The sequence below is a fragment of the Protopterus annectens genome, chromosome 8.part0, assembly GCF_019279795.1.
Source record: "Protopterus annectens isolate FY-2018-M chromosome 8.part0, PAN1.0, whole genome shotgun sequence".
In the NCBI taxonomy this organism is placed as follows: domain Eukaryota; kingdom Metazoa; phylum Chordata; order Ceratodontiformes; family Protopteridae; genus Protopterus; species Protopterus annectens.
Genome location: NC_056741.1, coordinates 622474838 through 622494474, shown reverse-complemented (window position 1 = coordinate 622494474; position 19637 = coordinate 622474838). Strand labels below are relative to the sequence as shown.

Sequence of the window (19637 nt, the reverse complement as noted above, 5' to 3'; positions counted from 1 at the left end):
CTCAAGCCCAAAACACCCCTAGCCCAAAAAGTTCCTGGAATTCATAAACCCAAATACTTAGCCATGGAACAACTAGTCACTATCCCCACAAGAGGAGAAAACATACTTGATCTCATCATCACGAACATGGGAGCACAATGTTCAACACGAATATACCCTCACTGAGGTGAGATCAGATCACAAACTAATAATCTTGCTGGAGGTCCCTCATCCACCCCACCTGAAATAAAAAAAAGACCACAGTAAAAAACTTCAGCTTGACACTTCACACTTCTAAAGACTTAGTGGTGGTCTCCCTTAAGGCCCCCGGCCGGCGGAGAAACAGTACTCAAGCCAGCTGAATCACTTCTTCTTCTTCTACAAATGCCTTCTACCAGCACCTGCAGGGCTGCATGGACAAGGCAATCCCAATGCAAAACAAAGACTCTTTGTACCAAGGGCAAGCGTCCAGTCTGGTGGACCCCAGCCATGAAACAAACTCTACAACAAAAAAGGAGGAAGCTACTACAAGATAGAGCAAAATCCTTAAAAGGTAAGACACCCTTGATCACTATAAGTAAAAAACTAAGAGCTCTCATAAAATCATCCAAAGCAAATTTTGAGAGAAAAATAGCTAAAGACTCAAAAGACAATCATAAGGCCTTCTTTAGCTATGTTAGAAACCTGGGAGGAAACTCCCAGATATGCTCAGAACTAGTTCAAAATGATGTAAAGATTACTGATCCTACAGACATTGCCAACATACTGGCTGACAGGTTCAGTGCAAACTTCTCCCCCCCCTCCGCCCCAAAAGGAGAGATATCTATACCAAATGGTTGCAGCCCCCCAAACGCCCAAGTGAGAACTGCTCTCTCCAAAGCAAAAAACACAGCATCCATGGGACCTGATGGTGTCCCAGGCTGTGTGCTCCTACGAACTCAACGAGGAATTAAGCCCACAGCTAGGACAGCTGTTTAATCATAGTCTCACCTCTGGATACGCACCCAGGGAGTGGCGCACTCACGACTGGTCCCACTTCACAAAGGCGGTGCCTCCACAGACCCTGGAAATTACCGCCCATTAGCTTGACAAGCCTTATCTGCAAAGCCATGGAGGATCATAATGGACCTCATAAATAAAGACATAGGAATTTGCAGACTTTGGATCCAACCCAGTTTGGCTTTGTCAAAGGCAGATCATGCCTTTTAAACTTGGTTGACTTTTTCGAAACAGTCACCAAAGCCATTGATGAGGGAAAGGCAGTCCATACAGCCTACCTCGATCTGGCAGGCCTTCGATACAATACCCCACTCGGGTATCATTGAAAAACTCATCAGCTTAAATGTTAACCCATACATCACAAGATGGGTTGCAAACTGGCTGAGAGACAGAACCCACAGGGTCATAGTTGCTGGCGCCATGTCAGACTCAAAGCCTGTCACAAGTGGTGTCCCACAGGGCTCAGTCCTGGGCCCACTCTTGTTTGGTATCTACTTTTCAGTACAAGCAAACACAGGAGGGTTATAGCTGACAAAGTTTGCAGATGACTGCAAACTGGGCAATCAGAGTCGAAACACATCTGACACAGATATCCTTCAGAAGGGTCTCACAGAAACGGATGACTGGTGCCAGAGCCATGGCCTAAAGTTAAATGCCAAAAATGCATAGTCATACCCTTGGGAAAAACAAGGTTACCCCTAGCTACCATATAGGTGGTAATCCTCTGAGCACAGAAGAAGTTATTAGGGACCTGGGGACCCAGGTTGACAGTAGCCTGTCATTCGACACCCATGTAGCTAAAGTAGTTAGGAAGACCTTCTACATTGCCCACCTTATCATGAAGGGATTCACATCTAGATCAAGGGAGGTCATAGTCTCCCTATACTCATCACTCATCAGACCAATGATTGAGTACAATGCCCCATTCGGAATGTATCTGACCCGACACTTGCAGCAGCTGGAGAGGCCACAAAAGTTCCTCACCAAAAGGATAAAGGGTCTCAAAAATCTGTCCTAATGCTGCCCGACTGAAAGAACTCCAGCTCTATTCAGTCGCTTACCGCTTGCTCAGAGGTGACCTATGCCTGACATACAAGGCCATGTCAAATCCAGATTTGATGAATATGCTTCACCTCAAAAATCTAGATCTGTCAGAGCCACAAGGGCGGGAGACTTAAACCTCGACACGGCTATTAATAGGACGTGCTGGAGGGATAGATTCATCACCCAAAGACTCCCTATGCTGTGGAACAAAATCCCGGTATATGTGAGGCAGAGCACCTCGCTGGCCTTGTTCGGGTTATTAAGAAATCTTGACCAATGGATGGGAGATCGCAGATATACTCCAGGGATTACCTCAGTGTCACTGCTAGACAGAGGCACAGCATAATAATGGGTATAATTCCCCATACTAAAGGGGTGGCGTAAGCCACAAAACTATGGGCTAGGCTTATAAATGCCCTCAGACAGATAGCCTAGTATGAACCTATGAACCTATAATACAAAGCTCTCGGTGGTAACTAGAAAATGCGGTACCTGTAAACAATGTTATGCCATAAATGAGGTAGGCAATATTAAGTCAGGAGATATCAACAAGACTAACATCAAATGCAAAGCAGGAAATTGTAGCACCAAACAAGTCATATATATTGCTACATGTTATGCCTGCAACGCATTCTATATAGGCAAAACAGAGAGCGCCCTTAGGAAACGAGTATATGAACATATCTACAAGATAAAGATTAAAGACAATAATAATGCACTTTATAAACACATATCCATACATGGTGAATCATATGGTTTTAAATTTGCCATTATAGATCACGTAGAAGTATTTACTTATGGGGGAAATTGGAAAGCACTTTTAGCCATGAAAGAAAGTAAGTGGCAAATTTTGACAGATGCCATTAGGTCATCTGGCATAAATGAAAATATAAGTATTAAACCATTTTTAATCATGGCATAGATATATCATGAATGTTGCCATTGTATTTTGATTCTTGTTGACTTGTTATAATTTATGAGCATGATTCTTGTTAACTTGTTATAATTTATGAGCATTAGTCATGCAAGTTTTATTATTTCACTATTACATATATTTAGAGTATGTTTTAAGATGAAATTAGTATGTGCAGAGTCTATTTTATTTACCACAATTATTATTTATATTGTCATTTTATTTTATATCAGCACACTGGATCTGTTGAAATGTTTAGCTGTTTTTAGCATAGTAGTATGTGTATATGGAGTTATTATGACTATGTCTCTTTAAGAGCTCCATTTCCTTTTGAATTTTTGGCGCCAAAAAGGTTATTTAAATGTGAACTGGAAGTACTCAATTTTGTTTCTGAGGAAGTCTGATTTTTAACAGATGAAAGCGCTAAACCTTATTTTCAATAAAAGATTTGTTTTTATCATTACGAGTGGATTTAGCCTGAAATTTGGGTGGAACACTAGAGTTGGCTATACGTGTGTTATACTCTGTTCGAGCTGTGCAGAAGTTACTATATTTTACCAGCTAGCATTTTTCCTTCTATAATACATATTAGACTATTTGAAGGAGCATAGTGAGTATCCCTTAGTACAAATAGAATTAATTACCCATTTTTTAGAACTTATTTTGGAGAATAATTATTCATATTCAGTGATACAATATTTATCCAACAGGACAGGGTGGCTATGGGGACACCGTGTGCAAACAGTTATGCTAACATGTTTTTGGCACACTGGGAAGAGAACACCCTATTCTGTTTGGCAGAATTTAATGATCATGTGGTATTTTATCGACGTTTTGTCGATTATCTTTTTATTCTATGGAATGGTAGTAGCCAGCAATTAGAGAGTCTTTTTTGTAAGATGAACAATTTAACTGAATACTTAAAATTTACCATGGAGAGTTCCTATTCAAGAATAGATTTTTTAGATCTATATATAGAGAAAGCTATCTGATGGGTTAATCAATACAGGGGTTTATTGTAAGCCTTGTTATTGTAATCCCCTGTTGATGAGATCTAGTATGCACCCTACATATGTGTTTAAGAACATTATTAAGGGCCAGGGGATGAGGGCCTCGAGATTAAACCCCTCAGAGGCTGGATTTTCAGAGGAACTGAATAATTTGAAAGAAAAATTTTTGAATAGAGGTTACAAGGAACATGAAATAAGTGAGCATTTGAGTGAAGTTCCTATACTACGTAAAGACACAGCAGCACCTTATTTTGGTCCTGCTGTATCTGGTAGACAAATGAAAACCTCTACTGTGCATCCTTTAGTTAAAGTTCCAGCTTTTTACACCTCTGACAGTAGAGAAATTAGGGATATTGTTTCTAAGAACTAGTCAATTTTACAAGTAGATGAGGACATTAAAAGGATTGTTGGTGAGCAACCACATTTCCTATATAGGAATAAGAAGAATCTTAAGAGAATGCTTTGTTATCCACATAACAGTAAGGAAGATCTGCGTGAAGGATGTACTAAGCCATGTGGACAGTGTAATTTTTGTATGTATATAGACACTAATGGCCTGTTTTTTCATCCTGACTTACAAAGAGAATTTGTAATATCAGCAATAGCTAATTGTATGACCCCTAATCTAGTTTATTTAGCTGTATGCCAGAGTTGTAGTTCATTTTACGTTGGCAAAACGAACAGGCCTTTCAGAGATAGGATACGTGAGATGCCTATCATATTGGGTCTTTACCAAGTGCTTGAGACGTCCTGAGACGTCTAAGATTCCAGGTGTTTCCTTACCTGGACGATTGGCTCCTTGCCACCCCCACCAGACATCTACTCATTCAAGCCAGGGAAGCTACCATAACCCTTTTCCAAAGGCTAGGAATTACATTAAACTGGGAAAAATCTGCCTTGCTGCCCTCACAGAGTGTAATATTTATAGGCACAGAGCTAGACTCTGTTCAAATGAAGGCCTTTCTACCTCCAGAAAGGATAACAGTGTTGCAATCTCAGGTCCAGGCTCTGTTGCCCCGGAAGAAGGTCCAAGTTTCTCCCACTAGAAGAGGCAGTATTACATTTTAATACCACATTTCTAACTATACTTGAGTCTAATGCCCCAAAAAGACAAATTAGAATTAAAACAAAAATAACACCCTGGCTAACAAAGGAGACCAAATCCTTAATCAAACTAAGAAACAAAACCTGGAATACATGGCGTACTACCAAGTCCCCCCTCGACCGCATTAAATTCCAACAGCAAAGAAATCTGACCAAAAAAACAATAACCCTAGACAAAGAAAATTACTACTGCCAACTACAAAACAAACACCAAAACAATCCCCAAAAATTCTGGGCCAGTTTAAACAATCTACTCCACCAGGTAAAAGCTCAACTCCTATCCCAGAAAAACTATCAGATAAGAGCCCAGAGGAAGTAGCCAATTCCTTTAATTCCTTCTTCACGGACACAATACAATCCCTTGCCAATCAGCTATCTATCAATTGCCCCCAGTTAACAGATATCCCCCAAATGTCCATACCCATCTTTAAATTTCAACCTGTCCCCACTGCCTATATTTGCTCACTACAGAAGAAACTTAAACCAACCACTCTCTCTGCTGACCTTCTCCCATCCGAATATTTACAAAAAGCTGCTGATGTCATAGCTTACCCTATCTCTATTCTTATCAATCGTACCTTGACCGAAGCCAAAATTCCCTCAATATGGAAAATATCCTATGTGATACCACTCCATAAAGGAGGCTCATCGACTGAACTATCAAATTACAGGCCCATAGCCATATTGTCACCTTTGGCCAAAATCATGGAGAAATGTGTGCATAGACAGCTCCTTTACTATCTAACCCAAAACAACCTACTCTCCAGTTCTCAACATGGCTTTAGGCCACACCATAGTACAACCACTGCTCTCCTCTCGTTTATTGAAATAATTAATCTCAACCGGAATAACAAAAAAAATATACGCCAGCTCTTCTGGACCTATCAAAGGCCTTTTGATAATGGTGAACCATCAACTACTACACAATACCCTAAAAATCTCCATCTAGACAACATAAACCTAGATTGGTTTCAAGCCTATCTCCAAGATAGACAGCAAGCTGTACTCTGGCAGAACAGGCTCTCTAGCCTCCTATCTAATACCATAGGAGTTCCTCAAGGTTCCATACTGGGACCTCTCCTCTTTACTGTTTTTATTAATGACCTCTATAAAGCCATCCCAGATGCCACCTGCATTCAATATGCTGACGATTCGACGTTAGTCTGTTCTGATTCATCCCCAGTTAATTTATTATCAAAAACCCAATCATGCTTTATGGCAGTTGAAAAATTGGTTACTGGACATCGACTTATTCTGAATCCAAATAAAACCAAACTGTTAATCTTCTACCCCACTCACAAAAATCATACCCACACCTTCCATATCCAATCCAAAATGGGACAATCATCTCTGACTCCCACACTAAACTTCTGGGAGTGACCATTGACAATAAACTTAAATTTGATATCCATATTAATCAAACTGTTAAAACCGTAAACAAAAAACTTGGGTCGCTCTATCGAATAAAATCCTTTCTTACCCCAATAGGAAAAATGGCCACTGCCCGCTCCCATCTCCTCTCCACCCTCTTATATGCTTCCCCTATTTTCACAAATCTTAACATTACCGAATTAAACAAACTTACATGTTGTTATAATCATATTGCAAGATTTGCAACTGGCACGCCCTATAGAACCCATCATTGTACCAACCTACAAAGCCTGGGTTGGATCGAATTCCCCAACCTTCTACAGCAGAGCCAACTCTCATAGTAGCATTTAAAATTCTTAAACAATCTGACAAAACCCCTGCACTGATAAACTTAATCAAACCTTACAACAATCTCAATAGTTTACGCTCCTCAAACAAACTACTAGCTCAAACGGTAAAATCCAACAACTCAGGGGGTGATGCTCTCTTTGCCAATGCAATAGGAAAAATCTGGAACTCCCTTCCACCCAGCCTCACCACCATTTCCTCCATAAAACTCTTCAAAAAGAGGCTAAATCACCACTTTCAGATACACTGGCTTTGCCAATGTATAAGCCCAGTCTGACTTCAACTAAACAAGATTTTTCCTCCTCCCTTTAGGACCAATGACGGTACCACTACCATTTCTCATCTGTTTCCCTCTTATTCCCTTTTCTATATAATTCCCTAGTCTTATTATCCTATTTAATACCTGCTACTACTATCCGAAAGGTCTACCTAAAAGGAAAAAGTCTGTTATACTATGAGTTTTTGTGTTCTTTTTTTTGAATATTTTTCTTTACAGATCTTGAGCAATGAGTAGAAATATTCTAAAATGTCTCCTATTCTTGTGTAAAATACTTAAGTGAACATACTGTATTATATCAACATAGTGTATTCTTATTTGCTTATGCGTGGAGCTTTTCTCCCCCGGCCTCCGCTGAAAATGGACATGTATCCAGTCGGACTCTCCCGGTTAACAAATGTAAAATAAAATAAAATAAAATAATAAATAAATAAATAACGCTTTGGCTAAACATGTCATGCATTATGATGATAGTCATAGGTTCACATTTAGAGCCCTAGAAGTTATATCCCCCAGCATTCGTGAAGGAGATATTAGGAATCATACCGAATATAGGGAGAATAACTGGATTATTAAGTTAAGAGTGGATAGAGGTAAGGGCCTTAATGAAAGGGCATCTATTAAGCCTCTACTGAGGAAACGTCGGAATATTAGGTAGAAATTAATATACTACCTTATAAGGAGTCCATTTGGTTCATATGGCAATTTTTAGTTACCTCAAATATGTTAAATTGTTGTCTTTTATATATAAAATGTCTTATATTTATATGCATATATATATATATATATTTTATATGTTTAATATAATATTCATTTTATTTGAGTATATGTTTTATTTCTGAGTACATGGCTTTCACTTTTAAGTACATAGTAAAGAACGATTAACATTGACTTTTTATATTTTGACATACTATATATACTTATATTTCCATACTGCAAACTACAATCCACTCTGCTACAGGCCCCATGAGGATCTCAGTGTCTCTCCAACCTAACACCACTCTTAAGTATTCAACTGCGGTACCACCCTTATCATTCTTATAAGAAAAGCGCAGTCCGGGTCTGAACTGTCTGCAAACAACTAAAGTTAACTTTGAGTATGTGTTTACCTGTTTGAGCCAATATTCATTTTCCCCTGGAGAGCACTCTGCTTTGGCTTGTAAGCAGCCCCCCCCCCCCCCGACACACGCACAAACTCATCTTCCACTTTCTCTCATGTTATTCATGTAATTGTGTTGTGTGTAGACAGCTCATACTGGTGTCTAATTATTTTTATATAATTGTGCTGTTACTTTTGGATGGAATCACATTAGACAACCTCGACAGAGTGTTGCTCGCTATATTTTTATCTGTGACTGCATAACTGTCTTGAGGTTTCTTCTACCGCATTTTTTTCCAATTGGCTCAGTATCTGCATATATTAATAGTTGGTTCAAGATATTTTTCCTGCATACAGTAGCTATTTGCTCAGTTTGTTTTTTGTAATCTTTATAATATATCTTTACCACCTCAAAGTGCTTACTCCTCTTTGTACTCTTCTTTTCTAGACCTAACACCACTCTTAAGTATTCAACTGCGGTACCACCCTTATCATTCTTATAAGAAAAGTGCAGTCCGGGTCTAAACTGTCTGCAAACAACTAAAGTTAACTTTGAGTATGTGTCTACCTGTTTGAGCCAATATTCATTTTCCCCTGGAGAGCACTCTGCTTTGGCTTGTAAGCAGCCCCCGACACACACACACACACACACACACACACACTCTCTCATCTTCCACTTTCTCTCTTATTCCCTTCTGTTAGCAGATAAGTATCCATAATCTGATCAGTACTGTGTGTTTGTTAATTTAAACTGAGACCACAGTGGCGTACTGATACAAGGTTATCCTGTTTTTCCACCTGAAAATGGTTAAGAAATGACTTACAGTTTCAGAGCAGTCCTTGGTCAATTGTGATTGTTTCTCAAAGACTAACTTGTCTTTGCTTTGGCTCATTAGCAGCAGTACAAAGAACTGCCTGCTCACACCCTTGTTCTCCCCTCCCCCTTCCCTGTTTATTACCTTAAGACAATCCCAAAGTTAATAAATATTACCTGTGGCAGGCACCATTTTTAAAACTACAGCCACCCTTGTCAGTATCATATGTTCATTCATCAATTAACTCTGTTACCTGATTGTTTCCAGCCCCCTCATAACAGCAACTAACAGGGTCTCTACCCGCTTTGCTCCCCACCCTGCCCCCTATGCCCTCCCGCCCCCAGTGGTCCCACCTTTATTACACTCACAAACCCCTCCCATCTTTCCAGTAGCCAACCACAGCGCTAACCCAACACTACCTCCTCCATGTTCCCACTACTGTCACACCTCCTCAACTAACATGTACAAGCATACCTTACATATGCTCACTGCATGCACTCTCCTTGCATATCTTACATCCTACCAAAGCGCTATCATTCCCGCACTCAACCACTACCACTGTACTACTACTCACACCACCACTCATGTCTCACCCTCACTCAGCTCCCCTCCCACCAACTCAAGAACCATCCCTATGCACCCCCCACATATTCTACCAACTATATTACTCAAACATAAAGCATACCTACAACTTAACATAGTAACCCTCCCACCATACCTATTACCCAAAGAGCACAATCATAAAGTTTCCCTTATAAACAAACACATTCAAAAACTGAGAAAACTAGTAACCTCATGCATATCAAAGCTAGCCCTAAGTGGAGATATCCACTCCAACCCTGGCCCTACCATCTCCAACCCCAAACCTCATAATCAGACTAGAAACCACAACTTCTCCCATATTACAGCCAATAGAAAGCCAAATGACTTCCTTCTACTAAGCCTAAATATTAGAAGTATATCCAACAAAGTCCATGAACTCCATGCCACCATAGACTTGTACTCCCCAGGTATAGTCATCCTGATAGAAACCTGTCTAAAACCTCACATTACCAGTGAGCAAATACTCCCTACAGGTTATGGCATACTAAGAGTAGACCGGCTAAACAAGAAAGGAGGCGGTGTAGCTATAATATTTAAACAGCATCTAAACATCCAGATCTTAAAATCATCAGCTCCACAAATAGGCAATGAAGAAATAATATATACCAACCTCAAAATAAACCAAAACAAAGCTATCAACATAATTGGACGCTACTTCCCACCTGGCCAAAACATCCCTCCACTAGAAAACCTCCTCAGCTGGTCTACCCACCATCTCCCCCAAGAAACTATTATTTTACGTGATTTCAATATTGACTGGCAATCCTGTTCTGGCAACCATCATGTAAACCTTCATGGCTTCACCCAACTAGTCCAGTCACCAACCAGGATAAATAAAAACTCCAGCAAGCGCACTACCCTGGATTGGATACTAGTCAGTAAGAGCCCCCAGTCATATATAACAGGCTGCTTATCAGATAGCCTCAGTGATCACTCCCCAACATTCCTACTGAAAAAATACCTATACCAAGCTAAACCTGTCTACCCTCAGATACGTAAAAAAATAAACTTTAACCCACTCACATTCATCTCATCCCTCAAAGAATGTAACTGGCATCCTCTAAAGTACCTCAGTCTTGATGATGCAGTTGAATTTTTTAATACTACCTTCCTGAGCTTCTTTAATTTCCATGCCTCCATAAGACTTTCCAGAATCAAAGCACAACCCTCCCCGTGGCTACAGAAAACCACTAAGTCAGAAATGAAAAACAGGGATAAAGCCTGGGAGCACTGGCGCAAAACCAAGACCCCTCAACTAGACAGAAATTCCTAGAACTATGCAATAGAGTCAAAAAGCTAATAAAACAGGACAAATTCCAATACTACCAGTCTGCCCTAGACTCCTCCAAACACAGCCCCAAACAATTCTGGTCCTCCATAAACTCCATCCTCCACCCAGGTAAAGTCAGTACCCCTCCTCCTAACATCCCTCACTCCTCAGAAAATATTGTTACCTCATTCAACACACACTTCACACAAACCATACTATCACTAGCTAAATAACACAACACCCCTTCCCCTCCAATCCACACCTTCAACTACTAATCTCCCCACTGCCTTCTCTTTTTCTCCTGTACCTACCTCCAACATAAAAAAAACTCTTAACTAAACTTAAACCCACCAAAATAGCAGCAGACAACCTCCCAAGTGAATACCTACAAATCGCAGCTGATGCTCTGGCCTACCCAGTATCCATCTTGATTAACCCATCTCTGTCAGAAAGCTATGTTCCCACACTGTGGAAAGTATCACATATAATTCCCCTCCACAAAGGCGGACCCTCCACAGAATTAACCAATTACCGCCCCATAGCTATTCTCTCTCCACTCTCCAAAATACTAGAGAGATGCATACACTCTCAGGTCTCAGACTACCTCCTTACTAACAACCTCCTTTCCAATACTCAGCATAGTTTCCGACCAAACCATACTACCACCACTGCCTTACTCTCCTTTACTAACACTATCCTTCAGCATAAAAACAATGGCCATCTCTCCTCTGCTACTTTCCTCGACATATCTAAAGCATTTGACATGGTCCCACACACACAACTTATCTCTGTCCTCAATAACCTATCCTTCTCACAATCAGTCACCAACTGGTTTCAGAGTTACCTGTCTGACCGCCAACAATCCATTGTATGGCAGAATGACATATCTCCCCAACTACCTGTCTCCATAGGGGTTCCCCAAGGATCTATCCTTGGACCCCTACTCTTCTCTGTTTTCACAAATAATCTAGCCTCTGCCACCACACGTGGCACACTCATACAATACGCAGATGACTCGACCATCATCTGCTCAGCCCAGTCCTTACCCAAACTGCAAAAAGTCACACAGGAAGCCTTTTCCTCTGTTGAAACTTGGTTATCCGATGCCAAATTAATACTCAACCCAAACAAAACTAAACTACTCATCTTCCAACCCACCAAACATACTCAGAACAACTCTCACTTTAACATCACAGCAGAAGACAACACCACTATATACCCAACTGAACACACCAAATTGCTAGGCGTGGAAATAGACAATAAACTAAAATTTGACATTCACATATCCATGACCATAAAAAAGTCCATAAAAAACTAGGAGCGTTATACAGAAATAAGCATCTTCTCACCAAAGCAGCAAAGATTTCAATAGCAAATTCCCACCTTATCTCCACCCTGCTTTATGCCTCTCCAATATATACCAACCTAAGGCAATGCGATCTAAACACGCTAGAGACCTGCTACAACAAAATTGCCATATTCGCCACAGGGGCATCCTACTGTAGTCACCACTGTCTCTCACTTGCTGAACTGGGCTGGCTTGAACTCCTTTTTAAACAAAAAACCTGTATGTTTAACCTCTACAGGGACTGCATGTGATGTCATTTTCCCTCTGTATGGAATGTGGCTAAAACCTAACAATTTGACTTGTCACGTGCCTTTGTAAACAAATTTTGCATGTCCAAAATATATTGAAATCAGGCATCCGATCATGATGTCCCTGTTCTCATGATTTATTATATCTGAGTATCTCTCCCCATTTTTCTTTGCAACTGTTTTAGATCGCCTTGTCTTGTTCATAGATTGCTATTATAGAAGCAATTTTAAACTTTTGTAAGACTGTTAGACTGTTACTGTACTGATACTGTTTGACTGTTATTAACTTACACTAATTTTTATGAACCAGCATGGTGTGCTGCTTTTGCTTGGATTTTTATTAGCTGAAAAATGCTATTTGTAATGACTCTGTACTTTACTAGCTGTATGTATTGCTGTGTATTATTACCCGGATGGCAGTTACACCAGTTTGACTAATGATGTTTTTGCTGTACTAGTTTGTTTATAAGACTGTTTGCTGTTATATTTTATGTAAGACATTGTTTTGAAAATATGACATTACAGTCGCTGTTTTTTTACCAATATTGATTCTGTTTGCTGTATGCATAAGCTGCCTTTGGAGACATACTGTACTTTTAATGTGGGGGGGTTGACACTCTCTTGTTACTATAGAACCTTTTGTCATAGGTACTGCCTTAAATGTTACTTCATTTCCAGACGTAGATGTGGACTTGTATACCCAACATTAAATTGCATTGTTTAGTTTTGCATATACCATTTGCACTACTGTAAATGTATTTACTGTATTTGTATTAACTTTAACTTTACACTGTATCTGTACTAACTTTACTTTAAATCTGCATGGCTGTAGGTTAGGTCTTTATTTATTCTGAATCTGTCCTGGCTTATTAAACCAATAAAGTATTTTTCTGTCTTTTACTGTCCCCTTTGTTTAATTAAGTAACATTGAGTTTTGTATACTAACATTGTTTTTCATTGCTTTAGATCCCTGTACTTTGCTGCCAAGTGATGACCTGTATTCTAATTTATTTCTTTAATGCCTATTGCCTACCATGATGTGGTATTTCGTAGGGTATACTTTATTTTTATGTATCCCTCTGTGTTGTTTTTTGTGACTGATTTTCCCTTAATGTATTTTGTTTATCTTGATTTCTTTCCCTGTTTTTGGGTTTTGAAGAAAAATAGTTTGTAATATGGACACTTCTGTTTAATGTGGCCTAGTTTCTTACAAGTAAAACATATTACCTGTTTTTCTGAACTTTGTTGTGTATCTGTCTGTAACCCTGGTGGAGCAGAAGCTGCTCGTGTTCCCCCTGTGTTTGTTTTATATCCCACCATGTATTACATCCCCTTCCTTTCACCCACGTAGTCTATAAGCTGTTTTTGTACACTTGCTATGTGCATCTGCAGTACTGCATACTTTTTTTAAACTGTCTAGCACTGTGGCTTAATCTCTGAGTCTGTATCTCTTTGTCAGGCAGAAACTGATTTCAAAGCTGCATATGCATTTTGCAGAATGTCATTAGCTGTGTGACAGAGCTGCTTTAGCATAACATTTTGCCTGACCAAAACATTATTTTGTTTTTTCTGTCATGCTATTTAGACTGTAAAACAGTTACGTGAGTCTAGACACTCACATGTTTTAGCTGCTTGCTTTGCTTTGCCATTTGCCAAAGCATTTACTGTAGCCTTTCCTGTATATTTTTTATGTGCTTTGATTTTGACAATACTAAACTTTTACTGTAAATCATTTTGGGAATTAATGCCCATAACTCTCGTACTGGAGCATGTTGTAGGGGGTTGCCAACACTGTTGATGACTCCCCTTTCCCCTTGTGACCCAAACTGGCATGTGTAAATGCAAAAAAAAAATTAAATAAAGCATTATTTGAAATAGACCACACAGTGTATGTCAACTATTGTTTAAATGCCAACATATTGTTACAAAATTATTATTTTTTTTTGTCTTGCCACTGAGGCAGAGTCTGTAATAAACAAGACTATTGATATATATCAGCAGGAGAAATAACTGTCATTTGTGCTGAACCCTGCCCAATGTAAACCTTGCTGGGCTTCATGTAACTGTCTTGTCAGATTAACCTCTGTAGTTTGTGCCCTTAGTAAATTTTGTTGGGGCTATATGATTGCTACGTTAAACCAGAAATGTCATTATGTAAAGTCTGAATGCTATGCTGAGTCTGTTTGTCTAAATGGCTTTATTGTCCCTTACTACTGTCTCTAGGGAAATTTTGAAAAGCCGTGAAAACCTTTTCTTTAAAAGGTTAATATTGATACACATTGTACTATATTAGAACTTTTTATGTTTGTGCATTTGCAATATTTACTTTAAATAATATTTTTATGTAGTCTATTACATTACTAACAATAACTGAATACACTTGTACTGTATGAGATTTAGGTGAATGCAGAAGGTACATTTAACTGTTGTATATGTGAAGAACTAACAATGCTAGAATGAAACAGATTGTTTATTAGAATAGGATATATGTTATGGTATGGCTTACATACTAGACTCCTGTGACAAGATAGACGTAAGTTAGGAAAGTTACTGTGACATAAAAAACAGTCTTTATGAATTGCTGTATATTTTATGTATGGATTATAAGCATTTATAGATTTACAAACACAACTGTTATCTAATGTCTGAACATCAAACATTTCAGATTTGCATTTCTTGTCTGACACAGAAGGTTGAACCATGTAAATTTATATATACAATATGTGGGCACTGTAAAGTTAACTGTCTGTACTTGCATCCATGTTATAACTGTGAAGAAAGTACCGTAATTTATGCAGTTGACAAGCAAGTGATCAGGCTGAAGTCAATCTGGAAAAGGACGGTGTTTCTCCACAAACGAATTGTAGGTGGTCCGACGCAGGACAGCTTTCACGGCGGTGCTCTGTGTCCACAAAAGAAGTACTGGAACTGTTTCTGTGTTAAAGCACTGGAACTGTCAGTCTGTTGAACTAACGTAGTAAGTAGTAGGGATCCCTCTGTAATATTAACTGCTGGTAACAGATATATGGTCACAATCACTGACCAAGGCTCGCCACTGATGAAAATGTCCAAAAATAGACCAGACAAACTCTGTACTACTGTATCTATTATTCTTTATTTGTCTCAGAACAAATTCTTGCCAAACAGTTAATTCTTTCAGAGCTATTTAAATTATATTATAACACAGCTAGACAGATGAGGATAGTAAGGCACACTTAGTCTAAATGTCACTACTAAGTATAACATACTGTCCAGTTTATGTACGCTTTTCAACCAATGTTATTTTTAGTGTCCTTGCGACTTGTTCTTCTGGTTTCTGTCTGTGTTATGAAAAAGTCCATGGTTATTTCATGCCCTTTTTTGGTCCTCGCTGTTTCTGAAGACTTCACAAAAGTCTCTCCATGTCATCTTTGTGTCACTTGACCTGTCTGCATTTTATTTATTTTTGCATCTGAAAGCCAAGAAAGTCAACTTCCTTTTTTTTTCTATAACAGGATGCCTTTACAGTAATGCCCACAGCTATATGTTATTAATATCTAAGCTGAACATAACTGTTCGTGCAAAGCAAGCCATATTATTTTGAAAACTGCTGTTTGGCCTTGCACATTTCCTTTCACTGTACACACAGTATATTGGGGAAAAGCTTTTTAATTTGCACAATATCTATCAACTACAGCAGTTTTTGTTGAAGTATGATTTTACTACAAATTACTTTATTTGTATTTTCTGTGGAGGTTTTTATATTTGACAAAGGAATCTCGAAGTAAATGTTTGTGTTATTTAAAAGATTATTTTTTGTTATAAGGGTATATATTTGATATTTTTGCACTGCTTGTACAAGTGAACTTTACTTTGTGCTGTGACTGTGTGTTTTTCTTTGTGTTCAGGTTGTAGAAGAAGGGTTAGCACATTTTAAACTGTTCTTGCTCTGTTTTATTCAGTTTAGCCATATTTCCCATTTGTGGACATAGTATATATTTTGTATTATTGCTGCCCTTAAGCCTTAGTAGTGTCAGTGTATTATTCTGGCTGATGTTTTTTCCCCCTGCTTTGATGGCTCCTGATATGGCTGTCTCCCCCCCTTAAATCCAGTTATGCTTAAAAAGGGAAAACAAAATCAACAAAAACATACTTCAGCCTACAGCAGTTTGTCAATCCGCTGTTGCCTTAAGTAAGCCCAAAGACCACTTACCTTTTTCTGGTTCAGCATTTGGTCTGAGCTCACCACCCTGTGGAACTGTACTGGCTCTAGTACAAGATAACCAAGCCCTTTAGGTGCAAGTGAGATAACGAGTATTATACCCATGACTTGAAAAACGCACGCTGATTGGCCAGCGCAGACATTACATTAAATCGAAGAGGTACTAAAAGAAAGGTCCGTCACTGACTTTTTTTCATTAGTATAACTCTACTTTGTCTTGACTGTCTCGCCATGTAAAATGGGTTTAAAATAGCGAGAGACAGCTTTTAAAAAGTACGGAGGATCCTCTCCGTTGTTGCTTGCTGTCTCAGCTTATGCTAAACCCATTTAATACTAGCGAGACAGACAAAAAAAAAAAACGGAGAAAGTTAAGATTTCTCTTCTTTGCTTTTTTTTACTGTTGTTAAAATGGGTTTAACATGGCGAGATTGAGACAGTTTTAAACGGACATCCTCGCTGCTTATTTTTAAATTTTAAAGCTAAAACAACCCATTTAACATAGCTAAACAGTAAAAAGCAACGGAGAAAAAGCAACGGAGATTGCTTTTGCCTGTTGTGCTTGATGTACTCACTGGTGCACAATACATCAGAACTGCCGCCATCGCCAGACATCTGCGAAGGGCAGTAAACAGGCATTTACCATGCAATTATTTAATAAATAAACAGTTTTCTTAAATAAAGGCTTATAATAGTTATAACTTCCATCTTCTGCGTGGTAATGTTAGATGACTCATCGTTGGAGCTATTCACGGTTGGTTTTGCTTATCCGGGAATCAGGTAATCCAGGCATTATAAGAAACCCCTTGCCAGACATAACTCTGTCCCCAAATATTTTGTCCATTAGTGGTTTTCACAGTAAAAAGAAAACTTCAGCACACTGCAGGCAATCAGGTTATTGTCCTATGTAGGGCTGTTGTGGTTTTCTTAGCTAAGAGCATTTTAATCTGCTAATCTCAAAGGATGTGCTCATGTTTAGAATGGCTGTGGGGCTACATTCTCTATAGATGAGTCTTTGGCTGAAGACTTTGATGGAGACTGTGATGCAGACAATAGTGAGCAGTGAGACCTTCCACTGTAACTGTTCGGAAGGTGAACAAGTTAAAAACCCCTAGTATGTGTTCATCTTTCCACAGATGCTGGTTTAGTTTACAGATGTGCTTGACTGGAAGCAGTCTGCAGCTGCACCAGAGATTGACGTTTGTGAACTCATTGAGGATGAGGTTCGAAATGTTTTGGCTCTTCCTCCTGTTACTGGCCTTAGAAGATGTCTATAAAACTGCATGCAAAACCCCTTTGGCTAGTGAAACAGTTCCTAAAAAGGCTATGAGGAAAATAAACAAGGTGTAATCTGATCTTGCAGCTCTCTTTGCTCCTTTGTCAGCTGACCCAGCTGGGTTTTTTCCAACTGTCAACTCTAACAGGAGGTCCTTCGCTTCTTCTAATCCTAATCACCCTGATAAGGTTGGCAAGGGATTAGGATCTCCGGGATAAAAAGCTGGTTCAGTCCAATCTTGTCTTCTGAACTCTAAATTATGTAGACTTTATGTGGAGGTTTATTTTGCAGTGTGCTTACAATTTAGACAACTTTGTTCCATCTTTACCTGTTGAACAGAAGTGTTATATGAATGAGATTGTTTCTAGTGTGACTCAGGTTTTGAGACGTGCTTTGAGGTGTGTCTTGGAAGGTGTGGGCACAATTTCTAGAAATGCAGCAGCGTTTGTTGGATTACAAAGGTAGACTTGGTTAAATCAGAATTTTTCTGAGGATTTAAAAAAATGAGATTTTGAATGCTCTTTTGTGCTGTAACTCTTGTGTAGCACTACAACTCAAATAATTCATGAGTTCAGCCTATAAGTAGCTTCTACCTCTGCTATTTGTAACTTCTTTTACTACCAAAGTGTCTTGTCTGCTTGCATTTCTATTGTAAATTTTTAAACAGTTTTTCTTTAATAATCTACATGATTGCTATTCTACTCTGTATGTAAATATTCTGCTCTTGTTTTGTACTACTCTGTAAAAAATGTTTTTCTTTTGTGGAGCTTTTTTCCCTGGGCCTCCACTGTAAATGGACCTAGTCCAGTTGGTATTTCCCGGTTAACAAATGTAAAATAAAATAACGTTCTGTGTTGGTATTTGGTCCTGCTGCTACCCAGATTCACAAGCAATGGGATGACAGAGGTACCTAGAATGTCCATATTCCCAGGTTCTTCCCTAACAAGGTGTCCAAAGGGCAGAACAAACAAAATTCCCAGCCTAACAAGAGTCAGAAGAGGAAATTGCAGGAGGGTAATACTTACAAACCAAATAAAAGGGAGTTCTTTCTCAAAAAGGATCACTTCCATACTGAAGAATGACTATGCCAAGACTTTGGTATCCCATCCTTTCCTCCTGCCGCTGTTCCCTTTTCCCCTTCCCTCAGGCTTTCACTCAGACCAGCATCCTGGTCACAAATAGTCTTTGACAAAAGAGTGCTGAGAATAATTCAGAGGAAGTGGACAGAAAGTTCTTCTCCCTTCAGGAGACCCCCCCCCCCATGCTAGTCCAGACACATCTGTATTGTCTGGTACTCCTTCACAAATTGCAAGCAGAGGTTGTATAACCAGTTCACGCACCAAAAAAGAAGAGGGTTTTACTTCAGAATCTTTTTTGGTGCACAAAAAGGAGCTGGCATGGAGACCAGTGTTTGATTTGTGTTACCTAAATACCTTTCTGAAAGTATCCAAATTCAAAATGCTCACCCTGTAGACAGTCCTGCCCTTTCTTCCAGACCACTGTTTCATAGTAACTTTATATCTGAAAGATGCCCTTCACATTCACTTGTTTCCAACTTCAGAAAATATGTGAGATTTACTGTGCCTGGCTTACATTATTGATTTTTCTAGATTACCTTTGGGCTATCTGCTGGGCCTTGAGTATTCACAAAGTGCCTGACTCCAGTGATTGCTTTACTGCAGGACCCATGGAATTTACATTTTCCATAATTTAGACTTGTTGATTGTGTAGAGCC

The 19637-nt window shown here is 39.1% G+C and overlaps 1 protein-coding gene across 1 annotated transcript in view; it reads left to right on the top strand.

Moving 5' to 3' along the window:
* Positions 1 to 19637, top strand: part of LOC122808326 (plexin-B3-like) — a 2760797-nt gene that overhangs the window by 941859 nt on the left and 1799301 nt on the right. The window contains exon 13 of the mRNA XM_044079291.1: positions 18210 to 18363. Within this exon, the coding sequence (XP_043935226.1) occupies positions 18210 to 18363 (154 nt within the window). The remainder of the gene's footprint in view (positions 1 to 18209; positions 18364 to 19637) is intronic.